Source organism: Durio zibethinus, chromosome 9, assembly GCF_047325235.1.
Source record: "Durio zibethinus cultivar Kanyao isolate XHJ-2024 chromosome 9, ASM4732523v1, whole genome shotgun sequence".
NCBI lineage: Eukaryota > Viridiplantae > Streptophyta > Magnoliopsida > Malvales > Malvaceae > Durio > Durio zibethinus.
In genome coordinates, this window is record NC_143170.1 from 1,244,982 (window position 1) to 1,269,813 (window position 24,832).

A 24,832-nucleotide genomic window follows, 5' to 3' on the forward strand; every position below is an offset into this window, starting at 1 on the left:
ATATCTAAGACCTTCGGCATAAATTTGATTTACGTTATTATCCCGATCGATTCTTGATTTTTTAACTTACGATATTGTCTCAGTCGATTCTATAAGACCTCCGGACATGATTCTGTAAGATCTCCAAGTATAATTTCGATTCGTGATATTATTTCAATCAATTTTTTCTTTTCAACTTACGGTGTTGTCCCAATCGATTCTGTAAGACCTTTGAGCATGATTTCTAAGACCTCCGAGCATAAATTTGATTCTCGATGTTATCCCGATCGATTCTTGATTTTTTAACTTACGATGTTGTTTCAGTCAATTCTGTAAGACCTCCAAGCACGATTCTATAAAACCTTTGGACATAAATTTGATTCGCGGTATTATCCTGATCGATTCTTGATTTTTTAACTTGCGGTGTTATCCCAGTCAATTCTATAAGACCTTTGAACATGATTCTTAAGACCTCTGAGTATGATTTCTAAGACCTCCAGGCATAAATTTGATTCGTAGTGTTATCTCAATCAATTCTTAATTTTTTTACTTACGGTTTAGTCCCAGTCGTCGTATTTATTTGACTTGTGGTTCAATCTAGATCACTTCTATAATTTTTTAACTTGTGGTTAAATCCCAGTCATCGTTAATAGCTGATTCACAGTTTAATCCTGGTCTCCTTATTTTCAGACTTATGATTCAATCTAAGTTGACGTTATTTCGACTCGCGGTTTAATTCCGATCTCTTTAATTCAAAATCACAATTTAATCTTGATTGTTGTTACTTTTTTATTAACGGTTTAATTTCGATCTCTTTATTCTTCGACTCGCAATTTAATCCCGATCTCTTTAATTTAAAATCACAGTTTAATCTTGATTGTTGTTATTTTTTAACTTGTAATTTAATCTCGATTTCTTTATTCTTCGATTCATGGTTCAATCCCGATCTCTTTAAATCAAAATCATAGTTTAATCTCGATTGTTGTTATTTTCTGACTCGTGGTTTAATCCCGATCTCTTTATTCTTCGATTCGTGATTCAATCTTGATCTCTTTAATTCAAAATTGCAGTTTAATCTTGAATGTTGTTATTTTTTGACTCATGGTTTAATCCCGGTCTCTTTATTCTTAGATTCGTGATTTAATCTCGATCTCTTTAGTTTAAAATCGTAGTTTAATTTCGATTGTTGTTATTTTTGACTCATAATTTAATCTCAATCTTTTTATTCTTCGATTCGCAGTTCAATCCCAATCTCTTTAATTCAAAATCGTAGTTTAATCTCGATTATTATTATTTTTTGACTCGTGATTTAATTCTGGTCTCTTTATTCTTCGATTCACAGTTCAATCCCAATCTCTTTAATTCAAAATCGTAGTTTAATCTCGATTGTTGTTATTTTTTGACTCGTGGTTTAATTATGATCTCTTTATTCTCCGATTTGAGGTTCAATCCCAATATCTTTAATTCAAAATCGCAGTTTAATCTCAATTATTGTTATCCTCTGACTCGTGGTTTAAATTTCGATCTCCTCAGTTTTTGACTTGTGATTCAATCCAATTTAACATCATTTTCTAACTTACGGCTTAATCTCAATCTCTTTATTCTTCGATTTATGATTTAATCCAGATCTCTTTATTATTTGATTCATTGTTTAACCCTGATCCTCCGTATTTTTTTGACTCATGGTTTAATCCCAGTCTCCTTATTTTTTGACTTATGATTTAATCCAAGTTCAATCATAATCATGTTGCTCATTGACTCGCGATCTCGTCCCGATCACTTTCTTTATTATTCAACTTTCGATGTTGCCTTAATCGATTCTTTATTTTTCAACTTACGATGTCGTCTCGATCATTTTATTTATAACTTAACCAGACTTGTAAAAAAAAAATCCATGATTTACTTTCGGACAAAATCGTTATCTTTGTCTTTATCCTATTTCTGATTCTCAGTAATGTGCAAAGAGGGATAGCTGTAGACACCGATTTTGTCCAGGTCTACCATTTTTTTAGTTTAATATTAATAATAATTTTGATAATAATATTAATAATAACATTAAAAATTAAAAATCAAAATTAATAATAATAAAAAAAGAGAGACAGAAAATAGAGGGCTGGTACGATGCCACCACCACCTCCCCTGTCGAGCCCTTTGCTTGAACCCATCATGCGGTTACCCTACCTATCAGACAGCCGCCCTACCTAGTCTCACAAGATCGGACAGCCACTTACAACCACCCTGCCACTTTCTACAACCACCACTTGCCCCTCTTTTGAGCTCTTTAAAATCCCTCAGCCTCTTCCCCTTATGACGCTCTCTAGAACACAAAAAAAATCCTTTTAGACAGAAGCTAAAAATTGCAAACAAACTCCCCCAACATCGAAACAGAAAAACCAAAAAAACACAACAACACAGTCTTTCCCATAGGGAGGAACCTAGCGCCAAGCCATCTACAACAAAGAAAAGAAGCTGTCAGTTAATTTAAAAAAAAAAAAACTAGAAAACTTCAAACCTCGATCTACGCCAATCGATGTTATTTTCGATGAAAGGGGTGCCAAATCTGAGCTCGGGAGGTTAAACGAAACCTCTTGGTCAATTTTAAAAATTTTCGATCATCGACGACCACCGTCGATGGCAACCTAGACGACGATCAATGTGACGATCCGGCGATCGAAAGGCAAGAGAGCTTTGGAGCAATCCCCAGAGCTCTCCCTTTTTTTTTTCTGAAACAGGAAAAGAATGAACAAAAAAAAATTTAGTTATATATAGAAAAGCAAAGCTCAAAATGACGTCGTTTAGGCAGGGGAGGATTCGTAGGTAGACCCGAACCCGATCCGCCAACCCAACTCCTTAACGGCTCTTAACCGGTTGAATCAGACCGAATCGAATCGCTCCCTAGACCGACCCAAATCGCCCCTCAACTGGCTCAACCGAATTGTACGTCGAACCGAACCCTTTTCGGTCCAATCAAACCACTGTTGACCGAATCATTGACAGGTTCGGTTCAGGTAAAAAAAACTTTTTTTTATTTTTTATATATTATTATTTTTATTATTTTGAGTATTTTTTATATCTATGCATGATAAATTTTTAAATTTGTTAGGATAAATTTTTAATTATTTTAATAATAATAAAAATGAAAACAAGATAATAATTAAAAAATATTTAAAATGCTTTAAAAAATAATAATAATAATCTATAATAAAAATAACAATAAAAAATAAATTTTTATTATTTTCTCTGCCTAAATGTTGGAGGAAATAAAACATATTCCTAAAAATAATTATGCCTAGATGTTGGAAAATTATTATTAATAAATTTTCATAAAAATACATATATAAAAAATTTTTAATTAATTTTTAAAAATCACTAAAATCTAACTTGCTCCGAAAATCTGCCTAGATGTTGAAAATTTTTAGAGATGTTCGCTTTTTCTTAACAAAACGAAATTTTAAATGCTAATTCTTAAATTTCAAAACCCTAGGATTCTAAAATCCCTAAAATCCAAAATCCTTTAAATCCAAACCCTTAAAATCCAAAACCCTATAAATCCAAACCTCTAAAATCCAAAATCCTAAAATCCAATCTTCTAAAATCCAAACTCTAAAATAAGAACCCTAAACCTTTCATACCTTAAAATTCAAACCTTAAAACCCTCAAAACTCAAACTAAAACCTTAAAATCGAAATCTTCAAAATCTTGAAACCCTAACCTTTAAAACCTTTACTCAAGCCCTTACTCAAAACATCCTGAAAATCCTAATGACACGTGTGAAAATCTCATTTAAAGTAATTTATTCCTGAATGTCGCCTAGATGATGGGGTATTTAGGAAACTTTACTTCGTTAAGTCTTTTCACATGATTTCTTAATTCGCATTAATAATAAAATTAATAAATAAAAAGTATAATAGTAAATTAGATTCTTAAATATAAACAGTCGCACCTAAGCTTTGCCTAGATGTTAAAAAGTCGAGGTGATCTCATTATACTTAAGAATCCAACTTTAAAATTGCATTTTATTTTACATGACATTCATTAACATACATACGTTAGTGTATTATTATTGATAATTATCTGTATTATTTTTTCTTTAATTTTTATTTACTATTTGATGATAAAATATTTTATAATAAAAAAAGAATAATACATTTTTGAAAAAAAACTTGTGATATTATAAAATCAAATAAAAATAACATTATGAAGGAAATAATTTTTGGTACTCTGCCTAGATGTTGGAGAGTCACTAACAATTATTTTCTATAAATATTGTTATTTCATTTTAAGGATTATCATGTTAAATTTTAAGTGAAAAGTGTTATTTTAAATTCTGCCTAGATGTTGGAGAATTTTAAAATAATTCTTTAACTTTAAGATTTTCTCAATATTCTTAAATAAATAGCTTTAGCAAAATTTTATTTTTTCAAATGAAAGGAATTAGTGTTAAATTTCAAATTGAAACCATTTTTATCCAACACCAAAAATAGTGCATAATTAAATGGTACCAATTTATGGGCGTTGTGGGGGTGTTAATTTTTCTCCACACGTAACCGACTCTTGAACCCAACCTGATTTTTCGTAGATCAAAATTTATCTTTTTGATAAACTTTAAACTTGCTTTTATAGTTTTATTAAAAAAAATAAACTTTTGAATGACCAATCACACCTTAACAAAGATTGGTGGTAACTCTTCATTTATTTCGATTTTAAAATTCTTTTACGTCGACGGTCTCAAAATCGTTACGACATTAATGATCTGCAATAGATTGGCTAAATGTATCTTCCACTGCACAGACAAGCTGCATGGTTCGGTTAATTACACTCTTTAACATATTTGTAGTGAGATGCTAAACCTTCATTTTGTTTGCATGTATATGTTGTTGTTGTCGGAGTGGAGTGAAGTGCTCATTGTTGTATACACTTTGAGCATGGAAAGAAGGATTTTTTTATACATTGAATTTGAAGGATTAATCTTGGCATGATGAGGAGGAGATGAGGAGGAGCGTTGGCACTCGTCTTGATTTTTCATAGATAAGTGTGGAGTACTTGAAATGAAATATCTCATATTATTATTTAAATAACTAGTAGGGTACTCGCCACTTTGTTACGAGTTCAATATGACAGTTAAATAATAAGATATTTGATAAAAAAATTTAAACAAATCTTATAATTTTAAGAATGAAAGCAAAGGAATTATCATTAGGGCTTGTTTTTTCATAGGTGACAGCTAAATATTCAAATTTTGGTTGTCTAAAAATATTTCTTTCTTTTATATGATAAAAACCGTCCAATAATTTTCATTTTTCGTTGTTTAGGCAGTTTTAATAGTACAAAATATAATTTAATTATAAAAAACATTCACGTCAAACAAAAAAAAAATTAAAGAAATCTATAGACGTATCATTGAGCAAACTTAAGATTTTGGCATGTAATAGAAAGCAACAATCTTATCCTATAATAATTCTGGCCACAGATTTTAAAAACATATGAATTTCTCTTATCATTCACAAAATTATTTATTTTTCCACCATTAAAAGTAAACTAAAACATGGAGTTCTAAATTCAATATATTAATATTGATACTAAAGAGTAATAATAAAATAAAAAAAAAAACCTAAGTTCAATAATCCACGTATCCATAGCCCATAAAACCCAAAGAAAATAGAAAGCTGTCAACATATAACACATTATGAGATACTATTTATATAGTGTTGTATAGATATTATCTCAATAAAATTAATATTCTTAGTTGATTTAATTATTTAACAAAATCTTGAAGGAATACTCAATTGGACTGGGAGCCATATATGGTTGACTCTCAAACAAGTCGACGCATGAGTCATGATCATTAGATGATGAGGTTTTTACCGATCGACTAGAGTCTTGAAGTAAACATTTTGCTAACCAACACAATATATATATATATATATATATATATATATATATATATACACACTCGATCGTAACTCTAAAACTTGTCTCATATTCAACATTACTTTAATTTATTGAGTTTAATTTCTATCGATCGTACGTATTAATTCGCTTGTGAATGACGTCAATGCTGCCCAATAGATGGCGCGAGGCAAGTATTGTTGAAGGAACATTGAGCTTTGTTTAACAATATAAAATTTGCTAATTATAGAATGCGACTATTGGATCATGTGCAATCATGTAACACCATAGTGAGTTAATTTCCCATATTTGGATGCAATAACTAAACTACTCAAATTTAGATAAACTTAATTAATGTATAGTTAATGCTTGTAATGAATGTGCTTTTTAATGTTTAATATTAACATTAGGTTAATGTCATGAATGGTTCTAAATTATAATAAAATATTCAATATATTATCCAAATTTTAAAAATTTTAATGTATTATCTTAACTATAAATCAATTAATTAATATGATATTTAAAAAATTATTTATCTGTAATGTATTATCATTTAAAATTAATTACGTTAGGGATAGATAATATATTAATTAACATATTTATAATTCAAGTATTATATTAAAAATTTTTTAAATTTAAATAATACATTAAATATTTTATTATAATTTAAAAATTATTCATAAAATTAACCATTAACATTATTTAACAATTTTGATTTACTAACTTGTTAGCATTCGAATATTAAATATTCAAACAATTAATGTTTTTTTCATGGAAGGGCTAGTTCAAATCTACACTAATATGTAAAAAAAAAATTGTGTAATTTATGAATTAAGTAATTCCTTCGTATATTCCTATATAAACTTGGATTACACCTAATTATTCCTATAATTCCTTTATATAAACTTGTATATTACTCTATCACTTAATTGTGTAATTCCTTTGTCCTAATAGTATGATACAACATAGTAGTATACAAGGACAAAGTAATTCCTTTATATATAAAATTGTTAAATTTATGAATTAAGTAATTCCTTTGTATATTCCTATATAAACTTGGATTACACCTAATTATTCCTATAATTCCTTTATATATAAACTTGTATATTGGAATATTACTTAACAATTGTCGCTTGATAAATATTGCTACTTCTAACTATCATCAATTATATTTGATACATTACCTGAGTGTTTATAGATAGATGCTATATTTAATCAATCAATCATATAATAATATTTTATTAAAAATATGGATTTCTCTGATTCTATAAGAACTGGTCGGAGAAAGGGCGGAAGATGATGTTATTATAGTCACCTTTGGTAATTTTGCGTTTATGGATTTCATCCTGACTTGGGTTAAACACTTGACTGATCTTGGTGTTTCCAATCTTCTTATTGGTAAGTAGTTAAATCTTCTAGCAGTTACATAAAATGAAATTGTGCTTAAAAGCTTACAATGAATTGGAATTGTTGTAATTTAGGTGCTATGGACACCAAACTCTCGAAGGCTTTGTATTGGAAAGGTATTCCAGTCTTTGATATGGGTAGCCATATGAGCACAATAGACGTTGGCTGGGGCTCTCCTACATTACATAAAATGGGGAGAGAGAAGGTCTTACTTATAAACGCTATACTTCCTTTTGGTAATGAGCTATTGACGTGCGATGCAGACATGGTGTGGCTGAAGGTACTATTCTATGCCTTATGCTTGATTGTTCCTCTCTAGATCAAGCCCTTCTTTATTGTCTACATGATACTAAGCATTATTTTGATTGTTTCATTTTGTCCTAAAATATATATGTATTACTTTATTAGAATGTTACCATATTGTGGAAGAATATGGATTTCTCTGATTCTATAACAACTAAAATTTCAGTGAGAAGTACTGACTGTTCCTGGGTGCTGCGCTCCTTAAAATTTTGTATATTCGCTTTGTGTATTTTTATTGGCTTCTGTAATTTTCCTCGCCAAATATTTGTACTTTTTTTATGAAAGGTAAACTCACTGCCATTATTTCTTCATATTTTACGTCATGATCCTTTATGGTCACTTCAGAGGATATACGTGAAAGTCACACTTCGTATGCCTCGTTCCTTTAACAGAATCCACTTCCATATCTTGCTCGGTACCCTGATGCAGACGTCTTAACTTCAAGGGACCAAGTTGTGCCAACAGTTGTCGACGACAGATTGGCTGACTGGAAACCAGGTCAAAACGTGTTTCGAAAATATTTCGTATTCATTGCTTGTCCTGTTTTCGAGATGTCTACACAGCAGGGACTGCTCAGTTTGCACTGCAGCTGTGAGCCTTTTTTTCCCTTTGTTGTTAACATGCATGCATTCTATCAGAGCTGAACGTTACAAAATTTAAGAAAAACAGAAATAATATGAAAAAAAAAAAATTGACGTGAAAAATATTATTTTAGAAGTAATTATATTTATAAGAAATAATAAAGTTTTCAAAAATTTTTAAATTAAAAATAATAAAATTGATCAAATAAAAAAATTTATTTATAATAAATAATTACAAATAAAATCAATTCAAAAAATTATGATATTTTATATAATTATATTTTTTATTTAAATAAATTTTATTTAAATAATCATATTTTTTTGTTCAAAATATTTTTATTTAAAATTGATAATATTTTAAAATAAATAAATAAATAATTTAAAATTTAAATTTATTTACTAAATAAGTCTAAATTTCTTTTGCCTAAATCTTATTTTTTTTAGTCTTATTTTTTTTTACTTTTAAAATTATTTAATTCATAAAAAAATTCTTAACAAATTTAAATAATTTAATCCACTCTAATACTTAACTTAATTAAATAATTATCGTAAATAATTTTTTAAAATTATATATAAATAATTTTTTTACTTAATATAAAATATATCACATTTTTAAACTGTCAATTCTCAATAGATTATTTTGCACATTTATCACTTTCTTCTTTTTTAACTGATTTTTTCTTTTCCTTGAACAGTTGGTGCTGCCTACAATATAGGAATTTTCCACTCGCGGCCGACAGAGTCTGCAATAAAACTGGCAAAAAAATTGGAAAGATATTCTTTTAGCTGAGGATAAGATATGGGATCAGAATGGATTTAATGAACTTGTACGTAGGCAGACAGGGCCAGCCGCTGATGATGATAGTGGACTTTTTTGTTCTTTTTGATGGAAATCTCCAGCTGGGAATTCTGCCAGAAAGTATATTTTGTGGTGGACACAATTATTTTGTTCAGGTAGGATCCATATACTAATTCTTAGTGATTTTGATATGGTCTCTTCCTGATTTTATTTTATTTTATTTTATTTTTTACCGATGGTTGTTAAACTTCAGTTTCATCACTTATATATCTTTACATGTTTTATGCTGTCGAACTTTAATTATCTTTCTTATACCTGTTAATTAATAGCCTTATATGTTATACACCAAGCTTGTCCTAAGCCTAATGCTATTGGCAGGCCATGTATGAACAACTTAGTCTGGAGCCATGTGCATTGCACACCACATTCCAATAAGCTGGTACTGAAGGGTTGCGTCATCGACTGCGGGAGGCCATGGTTTTTTATGATCTTCCAGAGTACTATGATGCACCAGGTAATTTTGTGCCAGCTGTTTTCCAGACGTGATGTTAGGAGCTATATTGGTATTATAAATGTCTACACCAACCATAAAGCATCAGGCATTTCTGTGTCAACTGTTCTGTAGATTTTATGTTAGGACCATATCATCTCACTAAATGCTCTGTATCTTGAGTGCACTGATAATTGGAGTTTTTAGGACAGTTTTTGCATCCTGATGAGCTTCAGTTATATTTATGGATCTGACATGGACATACTAAACATTTTGTTATTTTTTTCATTCATGCAGAGGCGAAGGGGTCATAACTAATATGGATCATAGGCATCGAACATATGCAACATGGGTATTTTGGGACAACATGGGTATTTTGAGACAAAGTAATAGTCCATATAACATACAGTTTGGTTAATTATTGTCCTCTTTAATAATTTATTTTCTTCCCCATGGATATATCATGGTTAAAACTTAATGGAACGAAGGATTTGGCTATGTTGATTATCCTCTAGGCATGGAGTGTATAATTCGACAGCTGTTCCTGTAACTAAATATAGGCTGTTTTTCTCATTTTTGATATTCCTCATGTCATGTTTTCCACCTGTGTTGGTTAGAATGAGATGCAGGATAGTGTAAAATCTACCATCCAGCAAGTTTATCAGGGAAACTTTGAGTTTTGTAGTGAAATGAACAAATTTTTTTTAACTTTTATCTTTGTCCCTACTTTAAATAAATGGGGCTATATATAGTCCATTGTAATTTCAACTTTTCAAGCAATGAAGATCTTCAATTGAATTTTTTATATTGATACTTGCTTTTGAAGTACATTTACAGCATGTTTTATGCTGCCAGTTAATTTATTCAAGGAACTCTGCAGGAGGATTCTTGTCATTTAGACCTTCTATTCCAAGGAACTTGTTACTGGATGGGGAGCATAATCTCGAATCACACTTCTCTCTTATTAATTGTCAATTGTGACCTATTAATTTAGAACTTCTAGCTTCTTCCACTTAATCCTCTGTGTTTATTTTCATTATTTCTGTTGTTGACAATTTTTTTCAGATAAAACAAATCAGGTCAGCACTTGCAATCGCTTCATTGTTAAACCGTACGCTGGTGAGAACTCTACGATCACTTGCATGATTGTCTTAAAAGTTTGTGATCGCTTTTCTTATGAGTTTGCTTGAATGTATTTTCCCTGCGAAGGAAGTTGAAGCAAAATATTTCAGTGGTTCTTATAAGATTCTTGGCTACACCCTTAAAGTATGAGTTTTAACATGAATTACTTGTTCCTAGTGGTAAAAAAGTAATCAAGGGAAAACATCTATAATTTAAAAATTCATCTTAATAAAGAGCCAGTAAAATCTGTTGTGCAAGTGGTATCACATTGTGTGGTGAAACTTATCTAATTTGTTCCAAATGTAACCTTGGGTATTGCATTTGGATAAGGTTATCTAATCATCTCTTTGCTTCTCACTGTATATATTTCAGGTTATGCCTCCGCTATGGTGCAGGTTGGATAGGCTGTGGTTTCCACATCCAGGAGTTTTGGTGGGGTCAATGACTAGACAACCTTTTCTCTGCCCTTTGGACCATGTTTTTGAGGTACATTTTAGTTGATTGTAAGAACTTTTAGATCTTTTTCTTGTTTCTGCTGGTACCAGTCCTTCCTATATCGTAGCAACTATGAAATTAAATAATATCTACAAGTCAGAGCACTTCATTTAGCTTCTTTTAAAGTACAACATAATACCAGGAGCTTGTGGAAGGTGCTTGCATCAGACATTCTCATTGACTCTCAAATTTATGCTTAAATAGTTAAATATCATGTCTTTCATTCTTTGGACAAGCTACCTTTTAAAGAAATGATAGGACGATAAAGAGTTGTCAGATGGATGTTCTGGTTAGAGATTGTTTTAAAATTTCTTATCTGCTTTTGAGTAATTGCTGTGCAAATCAACGGTGGAACCTATATTCAGAACAGTCCTGAGAATTCTTTTTGGGATTCTTTCTTTGACTGAGCTGGGAGGAGGGAGGTGAGCATAATTTTGGTTCTAATGTACATTACCAACTTGTTATGAACTCCTTTGCCAACTTATTTAGAAATTTTCAAGTTTACATAGTGATCTTCTGGTTGGTTCGTAATTTTTTTAAATGAATATCAAAATTTGAAACCCTTAAGATCAGTTCCGTGAATCTTCTGATTGAGCTAAACTTCTCCTTCAGAGTTCTATTATGAGAAGATGCTTTTATTTTGAGCATGAGAACTTGTAATTAGAATATACTTTGCACTATTGTAGGTAAATGTCATGTTGAAAAATCTTCCAGTAGAGGAATTTGGTCCTGCAATCAACATCAGAGAGTACTCTTTTCTCAACAATCCATTATTCCCCCAACAAGTAAATGATTATCAGTAATATAGATCAAATTGCTTCTTTTCTATGATCTCCTTCAGGAAACTTTAGTTTGGAATGTTGTTTTAGGTAAAAGAGTCGTGGCTTGATGTTCAGCTATGTCAAGAAGGAACCGAAGATTGCCATGCATCAATCAACACAAGTCGATAAGGTCTTTTAAGATTTCCAAAACGCAGCAGTGAAGAAACTGTATGGCAGATTATTTAATTGCTTATATGAAATATCATGTTCATATTAGTGATGTTACTTCCAACATTCTTGATGAAATGGAAGCTGATGAAATAGATCCTATGTAGTGCATTGTTCCCTGATAAAGATGTGCAAGTTACATTGCATCATACGAAGGTTTCATTGTTTAAAATTTTGGTTTGCCCATTATAACGAGATAAAGTTAGGCAGTAGTCTGAGTTTAGGTCGGTCAACAAGAAGCAAAGGTTGCTGTTGCTATCCGGTTGGCAAATCGCCGTAAGTTGGCTAGATTGCAGGTTAAGTTCATAATTGAGTTATTATGGTTATGTTTGTAATTTCATGAAACTGGTAATGTCTTAATCAAACCAGATGTTAACATTGTTGGCTTGGTATTGAGCTTGTTGAGTTGTAATTCTAAATTACAGTTCAAGGCAGTGTTCTCTTCATTCAAGGATGTCAAAGTGACTCAATTATCTTCTATGCAAGATGCTTTTCTTGGTTTCACGGACAAGGCAAGTCTTTTCATCTAGCTGCAACAACTTTCCTTCCATTATTTTTACTTTATTTCATGCTTAGTTGTCTTGGACAAATATGCTAAATGATATATGTACACTCAGAAAAGAGAGGAGAAATTCAGGAATTGTGTGAAGCTTATGTAGGTATATGGTTCGTGCTGACAACCACATTCGTGGACACATATTATGACATGTATTGGGATGAGAAATCAGGTTGGAAACCTGCCCCACCTAAAACCCCAGAGGAGGATCATCCGCCTTTCTGAGGCCCTGTCCCAACCGTATGAAGTATTGTCAAAATATTGCCAAAACGACAAAAGGAAAGCTTTGTGAAAAACCAAGAATGTTGTACTCATATTTGTAGATGCGAGGATGAGGTTGGGGAAAATGTCCTGAATCCGAAATTAATTTGAATTAGTGAAGGGTTTACTTGTTAGTGTACCCTTGGGTAAAAAAAAAGGTTTTGACTTGTAGTCTTCAACTTTTCCTCTATGCAAAATAATAATAATAATAATAATAATAATAATAATAATAATAATAAAGGGTAATGAAGGTAATGAATTCAAGAAAGTGATGGCTGTCTTGTTACTGCTTTTATAAGATGATTTATGAATTATGATGTGGGCTTTTTCTCTACTAGTGAAGCATTGTTGATGTGCTGGGCCAAGCTGGAAAACTCGACTAGGCGGGAGGCTATGATTTTTATAGGCGGATACCAAGAGAGCCTGGACCTGGCATTTGGGGAACCTTGTAACAATAATGGAAATAGGGAGATGGGAAGAAAAGTTGCTTTAGATTGGAACCTGAAAACGTTGGGTACTAACGAACATACATGTATTTATGTATGTCTGTGTGTCAGTACTGCTGGAGGACGGAAAGATACCAATGGAATTGAGTTGAGGCAAATCATTCACGATTGAAATTTGCTCGTTACATCTGAAAATAATCGCAACATTATTGCTTCAAATAATCCTTTTTTTTTATACATAATTATAAAATCTGCATTGTAAATTCATATTATAACAAATAATAAATAAATTCCACCTATTACAGTTTTGAATTTTACTTTATTTTTTTTATACAAGTTTTATTTTAGAATCAATAAAGTGGATATATACTAACTGATTTTTAATATAAAAAAAGCCTAATATTTGATTTTGGAACTATAACAATAGTGTTGTATAATAATATGCAACATGCTTCACGTTTAATTTGTAGTAAAATAAGAGTGTAAGCGAATAAAATTTTTGATGAATCGTTTGTGAATATATTCGATTTTTATTTATTTATGTTCGTTTATTAAATTTAACAAACGATTTTAAACATTATTTATATATTCATTTATTAAACAAAATGAATATAAACAATTGTCTATTCATTTATTTATATTCATAAACAAGCTCATTTACGATTTATTTAAAACTCATTTGTTTATTATTCATTTATTGTTTGTTTGTTGTTTATTTACAATAATACTAATAAATTTATATTTTTATCTTTTACTTTAATTTTATTTTAAGATTTATTTATATTTATTTGGATTTGTTTATGTTCATTTAAGAGTTATTTGTTTAAATTTATTTAATTATAATTTATTTATTATTCATGAATATATTCATTTATATATATTCATGAAAATATTCGTTTAATATTCATGAACGAATTTATTTAACTTAATTAAATTAATATGAACAAGATACGAATAATTTATTATTTAAATAAATAAATATAAATAAATAAAATAATTTTTTTAATAAATATAAATACTTTTAAAAATAAATAAATAAATACAAATATATATTTATTCTTCATATTTATTTACTACTTCCAATGAGCAAAATTTAGTTTATAAATAATAGTAAAATAAAAGAAATTTTAATTTAGATGTTAGTTTAATGATATTAGAGAGAGTGACTGAAAGTACTGCAATCAAAGCAGAAAAGATTAAAAACAAAAAAAAGAGATAATTAACTACTAACTCCAGTATTAATTAATTAATTAATTTAATTAAACGTGTTGCGTGCTTTGAAACATCGGATTTTGGGGACCGGACCCGTTCCGACAGTAACGAAGAAAAATCGGTAGATTTCTTCGTTCCTTGCGGTCCACGTTGCTTGTGCTCTACTACGCTCATCTCTGTCCCTAATTCCCAATGCAAGCTCACTGCTCTCCCCCCCCCCCCCCTCCCTCCCCCCCAATTTCCATATTTGGTCGGGACACACCCAAAATAACGCTATCCCTAGACCTATTATAAATATTGATTTGCTTATTTTTTTTTGTTAATTAGAGGAGAGATGGCGGATCGCTTGACGCGTATTGCGATTGTCAGCTCCGACCGCTGCAAGCCCAAGAAGTGCCGCCAAGAGTGCAAGAAAAGCTGCCCTGTTGTTAAAACTGGTATAATCTAAACTTGACTATTTCCAATGCTCAAAAAACAAAATTGCTTTTTCCGTTACTTGTTAACTTTTATCTGGAAAATCTTTTATTCGATTTTTGTTTTTCCTGTTTTCGGAGCAATGTAATTCATTTCCTTATGATAGTTTCTGCTAATAAATACTTAATCCCAAACACATGAAATTAACCTGCATCAATCAACTCTTTTTTTCCCCAACGATGTTGATTGTTGGAGAATCCGTGAGCATTAAGTGGACACTTATAATAATGCTTGTAATTTGGACACACCTTTTTCGTTTGAATCTTGTTCATGTCTAGTTGAATTAGGAGTTGGATGTACGCATCCGTCTTCAGCTGTTTTTTTTTACCGTCAGTTGTTACTTAGGTCTAGTTTTTGTCTTTTAGTGCTACAAATTATCTGTCTCACTTTTGTTTCTGTCTGCAGGGAAGCTATGTATTGAGGTTACTCCTTCCTCAAAGATTGCTTTCATATCTGAGGAGTTGTGCATTGGTTGTGGTATTTCACTTTTTACTACTTTTATTATATTTCGACATTTTCTTTACTTTGTGTTGAGTTGGGTTGAATTTCATGTTCCATTAAAACTTTAAAGCTTTGCTCACATTCTGTTTCCAATACTAGTATCTTTCAGGGATTGGAACCTAATTCTCCAGTTATTATTACTTATTATCATTATTATTATTATTATTATTATTATTATTATTATTATTTGAGCTCAACCAGGGCAGGCAACCGTTTCTCTTTAAGTTTGAGGGTGCCACCCAAAATCAATTGCCTGCTGCTATAATTAATCCATTCCATCCCTGACAATCAACTGATTACCTCGAACAACTATAGAATCAATCAAGCAAGACTTAAAACAGTCATATGTTAAACATGTCCCATTTGTACTAATACCCACCTTAAAATGTAACAAATATTTGGATCAACAAAACCTCAAAGCAGCTTCCAGTTCCTTTTAATCATCGCAGTTGTATCCTAATAGGTAAGCTCGTGCTGCCACAAAATCACAAAAATCAGATACTTACACTAAAATCAGTAAACGCATGAAAGATTTAGAATCAAGTATTTACCAAAACGGCCAGATCCCATGAATGGTTCTGCTTCATCTGTGCCACCACATTGCTGCTGTTCCTGGAACGTTGACAAGCACATAGAATATTAGAATTGAATAATAAAAAGCAAAGATGATTGAAGTCACATCCTTAACAGCAAAAATAGCAAAGAAAAGGGGCCTAGCTTGTTCAAGGATGAAATATATGAAATAAAAACAGTGCACCTAATAATTTAATAGTATATATTTTTAGACATGTTCAGGTGCATGTAAGGAGTAAACCATCTTGGAGGGTCAATTTCAACTGTGCACCAAGTCAGATTAAATCATTAAATCAGGTGGTTATCCACCAGCTACCTGAGGAAGTGACCTTCAAGGTGGTTCCCAAAACCCAATTGCAAACAGTCCTGGAGCATCACTACAGGCTTGGTCCAATGGCGTACCAAGTAGGATACATACATTCATATAATCCTCGCCAGGAGAATGACTACCAAGGCCGGTTCCTTGAAGTATTCTCATATTCATAGCCTCCCTTAACCATTGAAGCACCTAGAACCAAAATCCAAACCCACTCATCCTTGGTATCTCAGATATTTCTATAACATTTATCCTCCATCAATATTTATGGTCTGTATTCTTACCCTCTTTCTTTAGTCTCATGCTAAGCTATTTCTCTTTCTTGTCAATGCCCTTTTCACACTCTAACCAAGTTTCATGAAACTGAGTTTTAAAATTTTAATGAAAACCTTGCAAGAAGAACAAATAGCTAAAGAGAACTTCTACTCACATGATCCAATTCCATTTCAGATGGTGACAGTAACCTATCAAAACAGTGGCCCGAAATTGTGCAGACCAAAAGCTCATTGTTCGGGTCCAAAATAACTTCACGACAAGTATCATCACATACTGGAACAAGAAAAAACATAAATAAAAACCATAAATTGAAGTCCCATGATAATTAGGCATGAAGTTGTACACATTACTGTGCAAGAGAAATGCAACTATTGATAATGTTTCCTACCATGAACCTGCCCAGTCTTCTCACAAACAAATACATCTCCAATTTGGTAGTAGGAACATGTTTCTCCAGAACAAACATGGTCGACAACAACCTTATCAGTCAGACCCCGACTGCTTTTCCACATAGATACTTGATCAGTAACTGTCTTGTCAAGAATTATCGAGTCATCCTTCACCTTTAGAGAGAGAGAGAGAGAGAGGAAGAAGAAAACAGCCAAATTCATTTTGTGTTCTTGTGGGGAAAATAGAATTAAGCATCTTTATACATGTATCTAAAAGATGAACGAGTACTTAATCTTTCAGTATGTCAATAAAACAGGATACAGAGAAACACATTTCTATTCAAGTTAGTAATTGCATTCAAAAATAAAATTTCCTGCTGCAGAATGGAGATAGTTTTCGAGGAACATTTCTCATTAAATTCATGTAGCACAAAATCATAATTCTCTTTAAACACATAGCATGCATAGCTTTGAACAGACATAGGGAAAAAAAAAAAAACAGAATTCTTATTACTCAAAAACACATTCTTTGAATGTAAGGATTCTCAGATAAGCAATCACTACAATATCATTGCTGCATGAGAAACTAAAACATGTTTCCCTCTTTTAATGGGTCAAAGGTCACTAAAACCATGTTACCTGCGAAGGAAGAGGTGCTTGGCTTCTTTTAGCTGCTTGCATTTGAATGTAGTACTCCTTAAATTCAGATGGACAGTTCCTAACAAGCTCAATCATGTCCTCTTCATCACGCTGTAAAGGAAAAGCATGTTTTGTCGTTAGATTGAAAATGTCACAAGAAAAAGCAAAAGCATGCAGATCAGCTGATTCAACTGCAAGAAGTACACAGCAGAAAGTCACAACAAAGATTGTTATGCTAATTGCTAAAAGCTGATATTAGAAAGAAGACATACCTTTTTGCAGTCGCTTTTTAATTAAAATAGCTGACTACACATGCATATAATGCCCTCAAAGTTTTAACAGAATAAACTCAAATAGCAATCAGTGGCAAAGTAATCATGACCAAAAGTGAAATTATCACGCACGTGGCCGCTAACCAATTACAGAGGTTTTTTATACAGGATAAATAAGTTGAGGATGTTAACAAAATAAAAATCTAAAACATAAAGGAATCTTAAATAGAGAAGTTTAAACCAAAATTACCTGAATATAAAGCTTCTTCCAAGCACATTCCCTTATTTTTGTTGGAGGCAAAAAACCCCACCGCATACAATACCTGGACAATTTCAAACTTTTTGTTTAAAGTAGCAAAGCAATGATTTACTGAGTGGAAGGGCCCATATGGGTTATAAATGCATATAGGTACATACATATTGTGTGGGAATGTACGGTATACCAAACAAACATAAATGTGATAAAAAGCACACATCTAAACCTCAATAACGATATTCATATTATATATATATATATATGTATGTATGTATGTATGTACATGTATATCTGCAAAATTAACTAAAAACAAACCAATGATTAGTAACCCAGACATTTCAATAGACTCAACAAGGAAGTGTAGATGAACTTTCCCTCATTCAAATTCCATTTTTTCTTCCTAAGAAAGACGCTAATCACGCATTATGCTGATAGCTTGACCCAGAAGATCATCAATGAACAAAACTTAAAAACCAAAAAGCAAAAAGGAAGAGAACTTGAATTTCAGAAACCAAATGCAATAAAATACTCACAGGCGACGCCATAAGGATTCATCAGATGCAGCATAATTCAGGAAACTGCACACCAGCGAGCACGATACAAGATCCTGTAAATTCATACATAACAAACACAATACGAAAAATTGAGGCTTTGAGGAGAAAACACAAATTTAAGAGAGTGAGTACTGAAAAGGACCTCGGATGAGAGAAATTTGAGGATGTGAGGCAACAACTGGGGAGGAATCTTGCTGAATGTTCCACTCTCAATCCTCCAAGGAACACTCCTATTGTTATTGTTCTTCACTTGGCCCGGATTCGAATTCGAACAAGAAGCCCTCTCTCCTTTGCGTTTTTGCTCCTCTTCCTCATCTTCCTTTCCTACTCGCAATCGCTTGGCTTCTGGCTCCTCCGATTGCCTTTCCTCCTAAAATCCAAACAATTCAATTTCATCAAAGAAGCATAAAGTTATAGGTAAAGAAAGAGTGGGGGTGGGGTGGGGAAGATAACCTCATCGGACAGTTCGGATTCGAGGAAGTTTGCTAAGAACTTGTCTTCATCGTCTGATAAGGTCATGGATCGGAAGGTGATCAGACGAATAGATCGCCCGCAAACAGTGGAAGTGGTTTTTTTTCTTTTTTATCACAAGCCTAACGGCCTGTGATGGATGGATGCGACGATATGCGGAGAGCGAGCATACGAATAAGTTGATGGGCTAGTTCCGGGTCGCGCCCACCCGAATCTATGCTTACATTAGTAACATAACACACCGCTTTGTCCGATACGGGTACATACCAAAGTATCTCTCCGCTCCTTTCAGAATTCAGATTTCAGATGCTATGAGCCACGCGCACGCTAGTTTATTATGCGCGTGGAAAGTAGTCATTATTCTCAAAATTAATCCATTTATTTATTTAAAAAATTATTAACATATTAAAAAGCATTGTTGGTTTCTTAAATTTCTTTAATATCACTAATACTTATTTGCTTGAAAAAAAAATTACTCATATAAATTTTTTTAATTTAAAAAAAATTACACATATAAACTCTTTTAATTTTATAATTTTTAAACGTTAATTTCAATATTATATCAATTAATAAAAAGTTAATAAGTGCATTTTTTATCTTTTAGATGTTGTTTAATTGCAATAAAAAAATTAAAATTAAAATTTGTTAATATTTTAGATTTTCAATATATTTTTCTATCTAAGGAAAGCATTAAACCAAAGACTTCGGTATGGTAAAAAATAAAATTTTATTTTATCAAAATGATTTACAATTTTAAAAAACTATATTATACTAGCTTTTTTAACCCATACAATGTATGGAATTTTTTATTAAATTTTTCATAATTTTAAATTTATTTTTTAAGTATTTATCTAATATATAATCATATATTTATAAATGTTAAGTTACAATTAAATGATAATTTATACATAATATATTATAAATGATATTGTTCATATAAAAGAAGTCTAAACTTTGGTAAATTTTAAAGAATTATAAAAATAATTTTTTCATTAAAAAATATTTTCTTCAATTTGTTTGCTTAATACTAAAAATTTTACTACCGCTTTTTTCTTGTTTGATAAAAAATCAATAATCAATATTTCAATAGTTAAAATTAATAATCATTTTTATAATAATATTGATTAGGTGGCGTGTATAATATATATATATATATATATATATGATTGAACAACAAATCACAATTATTAATTTTGTTATAATCATTTGCTTTTTATTAGCTTTTATTTTTAATATACTTCAAGTAGTTACTATACAAATATATTGGGCTAACAATTATTTCTATATATGTCAACAAAATAAAGTTATTTTTTAGATAAAAGGAAAACAATAATTCTTCATGTTATGCTTAAAAACTTTTTTTTGAAATATTTTTTTATTTTTAATCATTTTTAACATAATTGATAGTATTTTTTATGAGTTAGACATGATAGTGATCACAATTCTTCCCATATCATCCATTGTAGACAAAGATATTTAATAATAAAAAATATAGCAAAAGAAAATGGAGAATATAAATTTTCATATTAATTTTTCAATATTAAATATGTAAAATAATGAAAGCAAATAAGTTAATAAATTAACAGAGAATAAAAACATTGAAGAAATGAATAAAACAAAAAATATATAATATAAAAAGTTAATTATAATCAAACTAAGAGAAATTAAAAAAAGTTATGGACTAAAGAGAAACAAATAAATTAACCAAATATATAATATAAAAATATTTGAATTAGAACATAAATAAAACGTTATATTTGTTTTCAAAGCGAAAAATATATTTTTATTTAACTTTTTTATCAACATTCAAATGTTTATATTTTTATTTAACTTTTTTATTAACATTCATATGTCTCATATTTTTATATAAAAATGTAAGTTTTTATTACTTTAAAAATACATTCTTTCTAGTCAATAATTCATTAACTTATCTAAAAGTATTAAATATAGATAATCAATTAGATAATTTTTTAATTTTTGATAGATTTTAATTTGAATTTAAATAATTATCTAAAAATATTAAATTTAAATAATTTATTAAATAGAATTATTTGACAAAAAATAAAATTTTATTAAATATATATATTTGAAACTACCATTAATTTTAAAAATAAAATATATATTACGATTTAATATATTTGAATTCAAATCTTATGCAAAAATTTCAATTTTAGATAGATATTGATTTTAATTTAAATAATTATCCAAAATATTCAATTTAAATAATTTATTAAAAAATTTATTTGATAAATAAAATAATATAAATATTATCCTATGTGTCATTAAAAGAGATTATCCACCTAGGCATCCACATAAGCAATTTTGATTATGTAACCTTATATATTGTAATATAATATATATATATATATATATTAGATATCCCAAACTATATTTGGTTTATTGTCCAAATTTCAATAATATGGAAAATGCAACATTTATAAGTAAAATTTAGAATTTTACACCTAATTTAATATTCAAAACTTTATTTAAAAAAAAAAAAAAAACTCTATTCAACATCAATTTCATCAGATTTATGTTTTATATTCTTAACATCAATCTCCTCCCATCTCTGTCTGTCGTTGTTATTAGCATTTAATGTTCAAATTATATATGGAGGTTTACAACCGAAAAACATGAAAAAAAGGAACAAATTAAAAATGCACCAACATATCCTTTGGTAAGAAATAAGGATTGTGCCATCGGCCAGCTCATATATATATAAAATCAATCAGCCAGGCAGGGTAAGAACAATAAAACTAGAAGAAATGTAACAGTAGAAATCTCCTTTGCTCCTTTCCTTAATCATCAATTAATGAGAGATGCTGTTAAATATATGTTCCCGGGCGGGCAGTACTGACCAATGCTTGACTTATTGTCTGCAAAACATAAAACATGCAAATATGGTGGCACATGGCAACAATAGTCAATGACATGCAAATATATAATATATATGCTTCTGTGTTTGCCTGCTACTGATGGAGAAATGTTGGAAGAATTTTATTTTATTTTAATTAAAAAAAAGTATTTCTTAATTTCTTTAAGGAACCAAAATAACAATTAATTAATACCTGCAATTCCTTTCCTGCAATAACATTTGCATCAGTTTCCAGACGGTGCATACATACGCAATGGCCTACCACCCCTTCGACGGTGATGGCATGCTTCACTCCCTCAGAATTTCCCCGGGCAGAGCCACTCTGTGCAGCCGTTATGTCAAGACTTACAAGTATAACACTGAGCGAACTATGGGCTCTCCGGTTGTTCCCAATTGCTTCTGTAGTTTCAGCAGCCAGCCTGCTTGTCTCGCCCGTGGTGCTCTCTTTGCAACTAGAATTATATTTGGTCATTACAATCCTGCAAAGGGCATTGGTTTTGCTAACACAAGTTTGGCCTTGTTTGGCAACCGTCTCTATGCGCTTGGTGAGTCTGATTTACCATATGCTGTACGCTTGACCTCTAATGGTGATATAGAGACATTGGATCTCCATGATTTTGACGGAAAACTGTTAGCCAGCATGACGGCTCACCCCAAGGTAGATCCTGAAAGTGGGGAAGCCTTTGCTTTCAGATATGATCCCATAGGTCCATATCTAACCTACTTTTATTTCGACGTAAATGGAAACAAACACCCAGATGTGCCCATACTGTCAACGGTTCATCCATCTTTCCTCCATGATTTTGCAATTACGAGTAATTATGCATTATTTGCTGACATGCAAATGAGAATAGAGCCCGTAAAAATGATTTTTCGAGGAGGGTCTCTTATGATTTTAGATCCGGCCAAAGTGCCAAGAGTTGGAGTTATCCCTAGGTATGCAAAAAAGGAGGCAGAAATGAGATGGTTTGATGTGCCAAGGGTTCAACCCTGTACATGTAGTGAATGCTTGGGAGGAGGACAACGGAAATGCAATAGTTATGCTAGCACCAAACATAATATCAGTAGAACATGCCCCTGAGAGAATGGACCTTGTCCACGGCATGATGGAGAAAGTAAGAATCGACCTAAAGACAGGGCTGGTAAAGAGGCAACCGATATCATCAAGAAATCTAGACTTCGCAATGATAAATCCATCATGCTTGGCAAAAATGAACAGGTATGTATACTCTGGAGTAGGTTCGCCACTGCCAAAAATATCAGGAGTAGTGAAGCTAGATGTGTCCAAAGCCAAAGGAGAGGTCCAGAAGTGCACGGTGGCAAGCAGGATGTACGGGCCAGGGTGCTATGGTGGGGAGCCCTACTTTGTTGCAAAAGCACGAGAGAATTCAGAAGCAGATGTAGAGGAGGATGGTGGGTATTTGTTGACATATGTTCATAATGAAAACACCGGAGAATCAAGATTCTTGGTGATGGATGCAGAGTCACCCAATCCTGACATAGTGGCTACCGTGAAGCGAACCCAGGGTGTTCCTTGTGGCTTCCATGGATTTTTCGTGAAGCAAAGTGAACTCAAAGTCTAATTTTCTTCCATTGCTTTTGGCGGCTTATAATCCACTCATTAATTTAAATGTTTTATGTATATCTTTTTTTATGAAATTACAAATACAAATTATAATTATATTCAAATAATACATCTATATATAAAAAATTTCTCAATAATCAAATCAACCAATCAACAAACTAAAATATAACTAAATAAATTCATCGTAAAATTAAATCAAATTCATATACAACGGAACTTAAACCTAAAAATTTAGAATTCCAAGATTATTTTGTTGCCACTAAATAAGTATGACAATTGTTTTATGTGTAATAGAGAATGATACTTATCTCATTAGCAAGTACTGATTTCCTTAATTTTTTTAATCTTCATATGCTGGGAAAGAATATATATATATATATATATATATATATTATCGATCAAACTGCTTTAGAAAAAGAGTTTTCAATCTGGATGAAACAAAGCAGAATTGCGCAGCGTAGGCGGAATGGCCATATATGCAACACAACACGTACAAGGATCTTCAACTGTTTACTGTCACATCCTATGCCCTGGAAGTATTTCTTTCGGTAAATTATCTCAAACTGGTCCTAACCAATTTATTTTGTTGGAAATTTTGAAAAATAAGAAAGTAGATAAACAATATTGAAACTTTAAGAGCACTCTCGTAAATTTTTTGGTGGGTGAGGAGGACGAAAACATGAAAAAATTTTTAATCTCAAGTTTGATTTTTATAATAACGTATTATTTTGTATAGTTATTTTTTTTTCTTTTGTTTCCTTCTTATAAAAGGGAATGTAAATCCAATCTAGACAACTTTTATATAATCAGGCTCAGTAGTCATCAAACAGTAACTATAATTAAAAAATAACTTACAAAATTATGTATATAAAATAAATATATAGGCAGAATAACGAGATGAGAAATTCATCTTACTCTAAAATTCAAAAGAAACCTAACTATCTTTTTATCCAATAATTAGTTAATTAATTTTATAACCTTTTGACTCTAAGATCAACTAAATATAGAAATTAATTTCATATATATGCGCCTAAAATTAGAAAGAATTAAACTCAATGTGCAACTTGTTTTTATGGTGATTCATGTGTTCACAGAAGGTAACAGATACACAGCATTATTACC

General features: G+C 30.9%; 2 protein-coding genes and 2 pseudogenes across 3 annotated transcripts; 3 read left to right on the forward strand and 1 right to left on the reverse strand.

The window, feature by feature from the left end:
• The first annotated feature begins 6,048 nt into the window (after positions 1-6,048).
• On the forward strand, positions 6,049-13,058 carry LOC111314671 (arabinosyltransferase XEG113-like; annotated as a pseudogene).
• A 1,607-nt stretch (positions 13,059-14,665) lies between these two features.
• LOC149516687 (ABC transporter E family member 2-like) lies at positions 14,666-15,627 on the forward strand. Its single transcript, XM_089765250.1, has 2 exons — positions 14,666-14,966; positions 15,409-15,627. The coding sequence occupies exons 1-2, from the start codon at positions 14,864-14,866 to the stop codon at positions 15,570-15,572; spliced, it is 267 nt and encodes an 88-aa protein (XP_089621376.1). The 5' UTR covers positions 14,666-14,863; the 3' UTR covers positions 15,573-15,627.
• Positions 15,628-15,786: 159 nt separating this feature from the next.
• On the reverse strand, positions 15,787-19,400 carry LOC111304194 (F-box protein SKIP31-like). 2 transcript variants are annotated; one of them, XM_022900723.2, is made up of 9 exons: positions 19,233-19,400; positions 18,922-19,149; positions 18,759-18,832; positions 18,220-18,292; positions 17,698-17,808; positions 17,065-17,232; positions 16,824-16,942; positions 16,056-16,116; positions 15,787-15,978 (listed from the first exon to the last, which is right to left on the reverse strand). In XM_022900723.2, the coding sequence occupies exons 1-9, from the start codon at positions 19,296-19,298 to the stop codon at positions 15,961-15,963; spliced, it is 918 nt and encodes a 305-aa protein (XP_022756458.2). In that variant the 5' UTR covers positions 19,299-19,400; the 3' UTR covers positions 15,787-15,960. The 2 variants fall into 2 exon arrangements, with proteins under 2 accessions (XP_022756458.2, XP_022756450.2); XM_022900715.2 differs by having other exon boundaries at positions 17,058-17,232.
• Positions 19,401-22,280: 2,880 nt separating this feature from the next.
• On the forward strand, positions 22,281-23,827 carry LOC111314673 (putative carotenoid cleavage dioxygenase 4, chloroplastic pseudogene; annotated as a pseudogene).
• Positions 23,828-24,832: the final 1,005 nt, after the last annotated feature.

Excerpts from the sequence above, each read along its gene's own strand:
- LOC149516687 (XM_089765250.1), top strand. The coding sequence starts at position 14,864 with ATGGCGGATCGCTTGACGCGTATTGCGATTGTCAGCTCCGACCGCTGC. Across the intron at positions 14,967-15,408 it reads CTGCCCTGTTGTTAAAACTG|GGAAGCTATGTATTGAGGTT; the intron begins GTATAATCTAAA and ends TTCTGTCTGCAG.
- LOC111304194 (XM_022900715.2), bottom strand. The coding sequence starts at position 19,298 with ATGACCTTATCAGACGATGAAGACAAGTTCTTAGCAAACTTCCTCGAA. Across the intron at positions 18,833-18,921 it reads TCAAATTTCTCTCATCCGAG|GATCTTGTATCGTGCTCGCT; the intron begins GTCCTTTTCAGT and ends ATGAATTTACAG. Across the intron at positions 17,809-18,219 it reads GGAAGAAGCTTTATATTCAG|CGTGATGAAGAGGACATGAT; the intron begins GTAATTTTGGTT and ends TTTCCTTTACAG.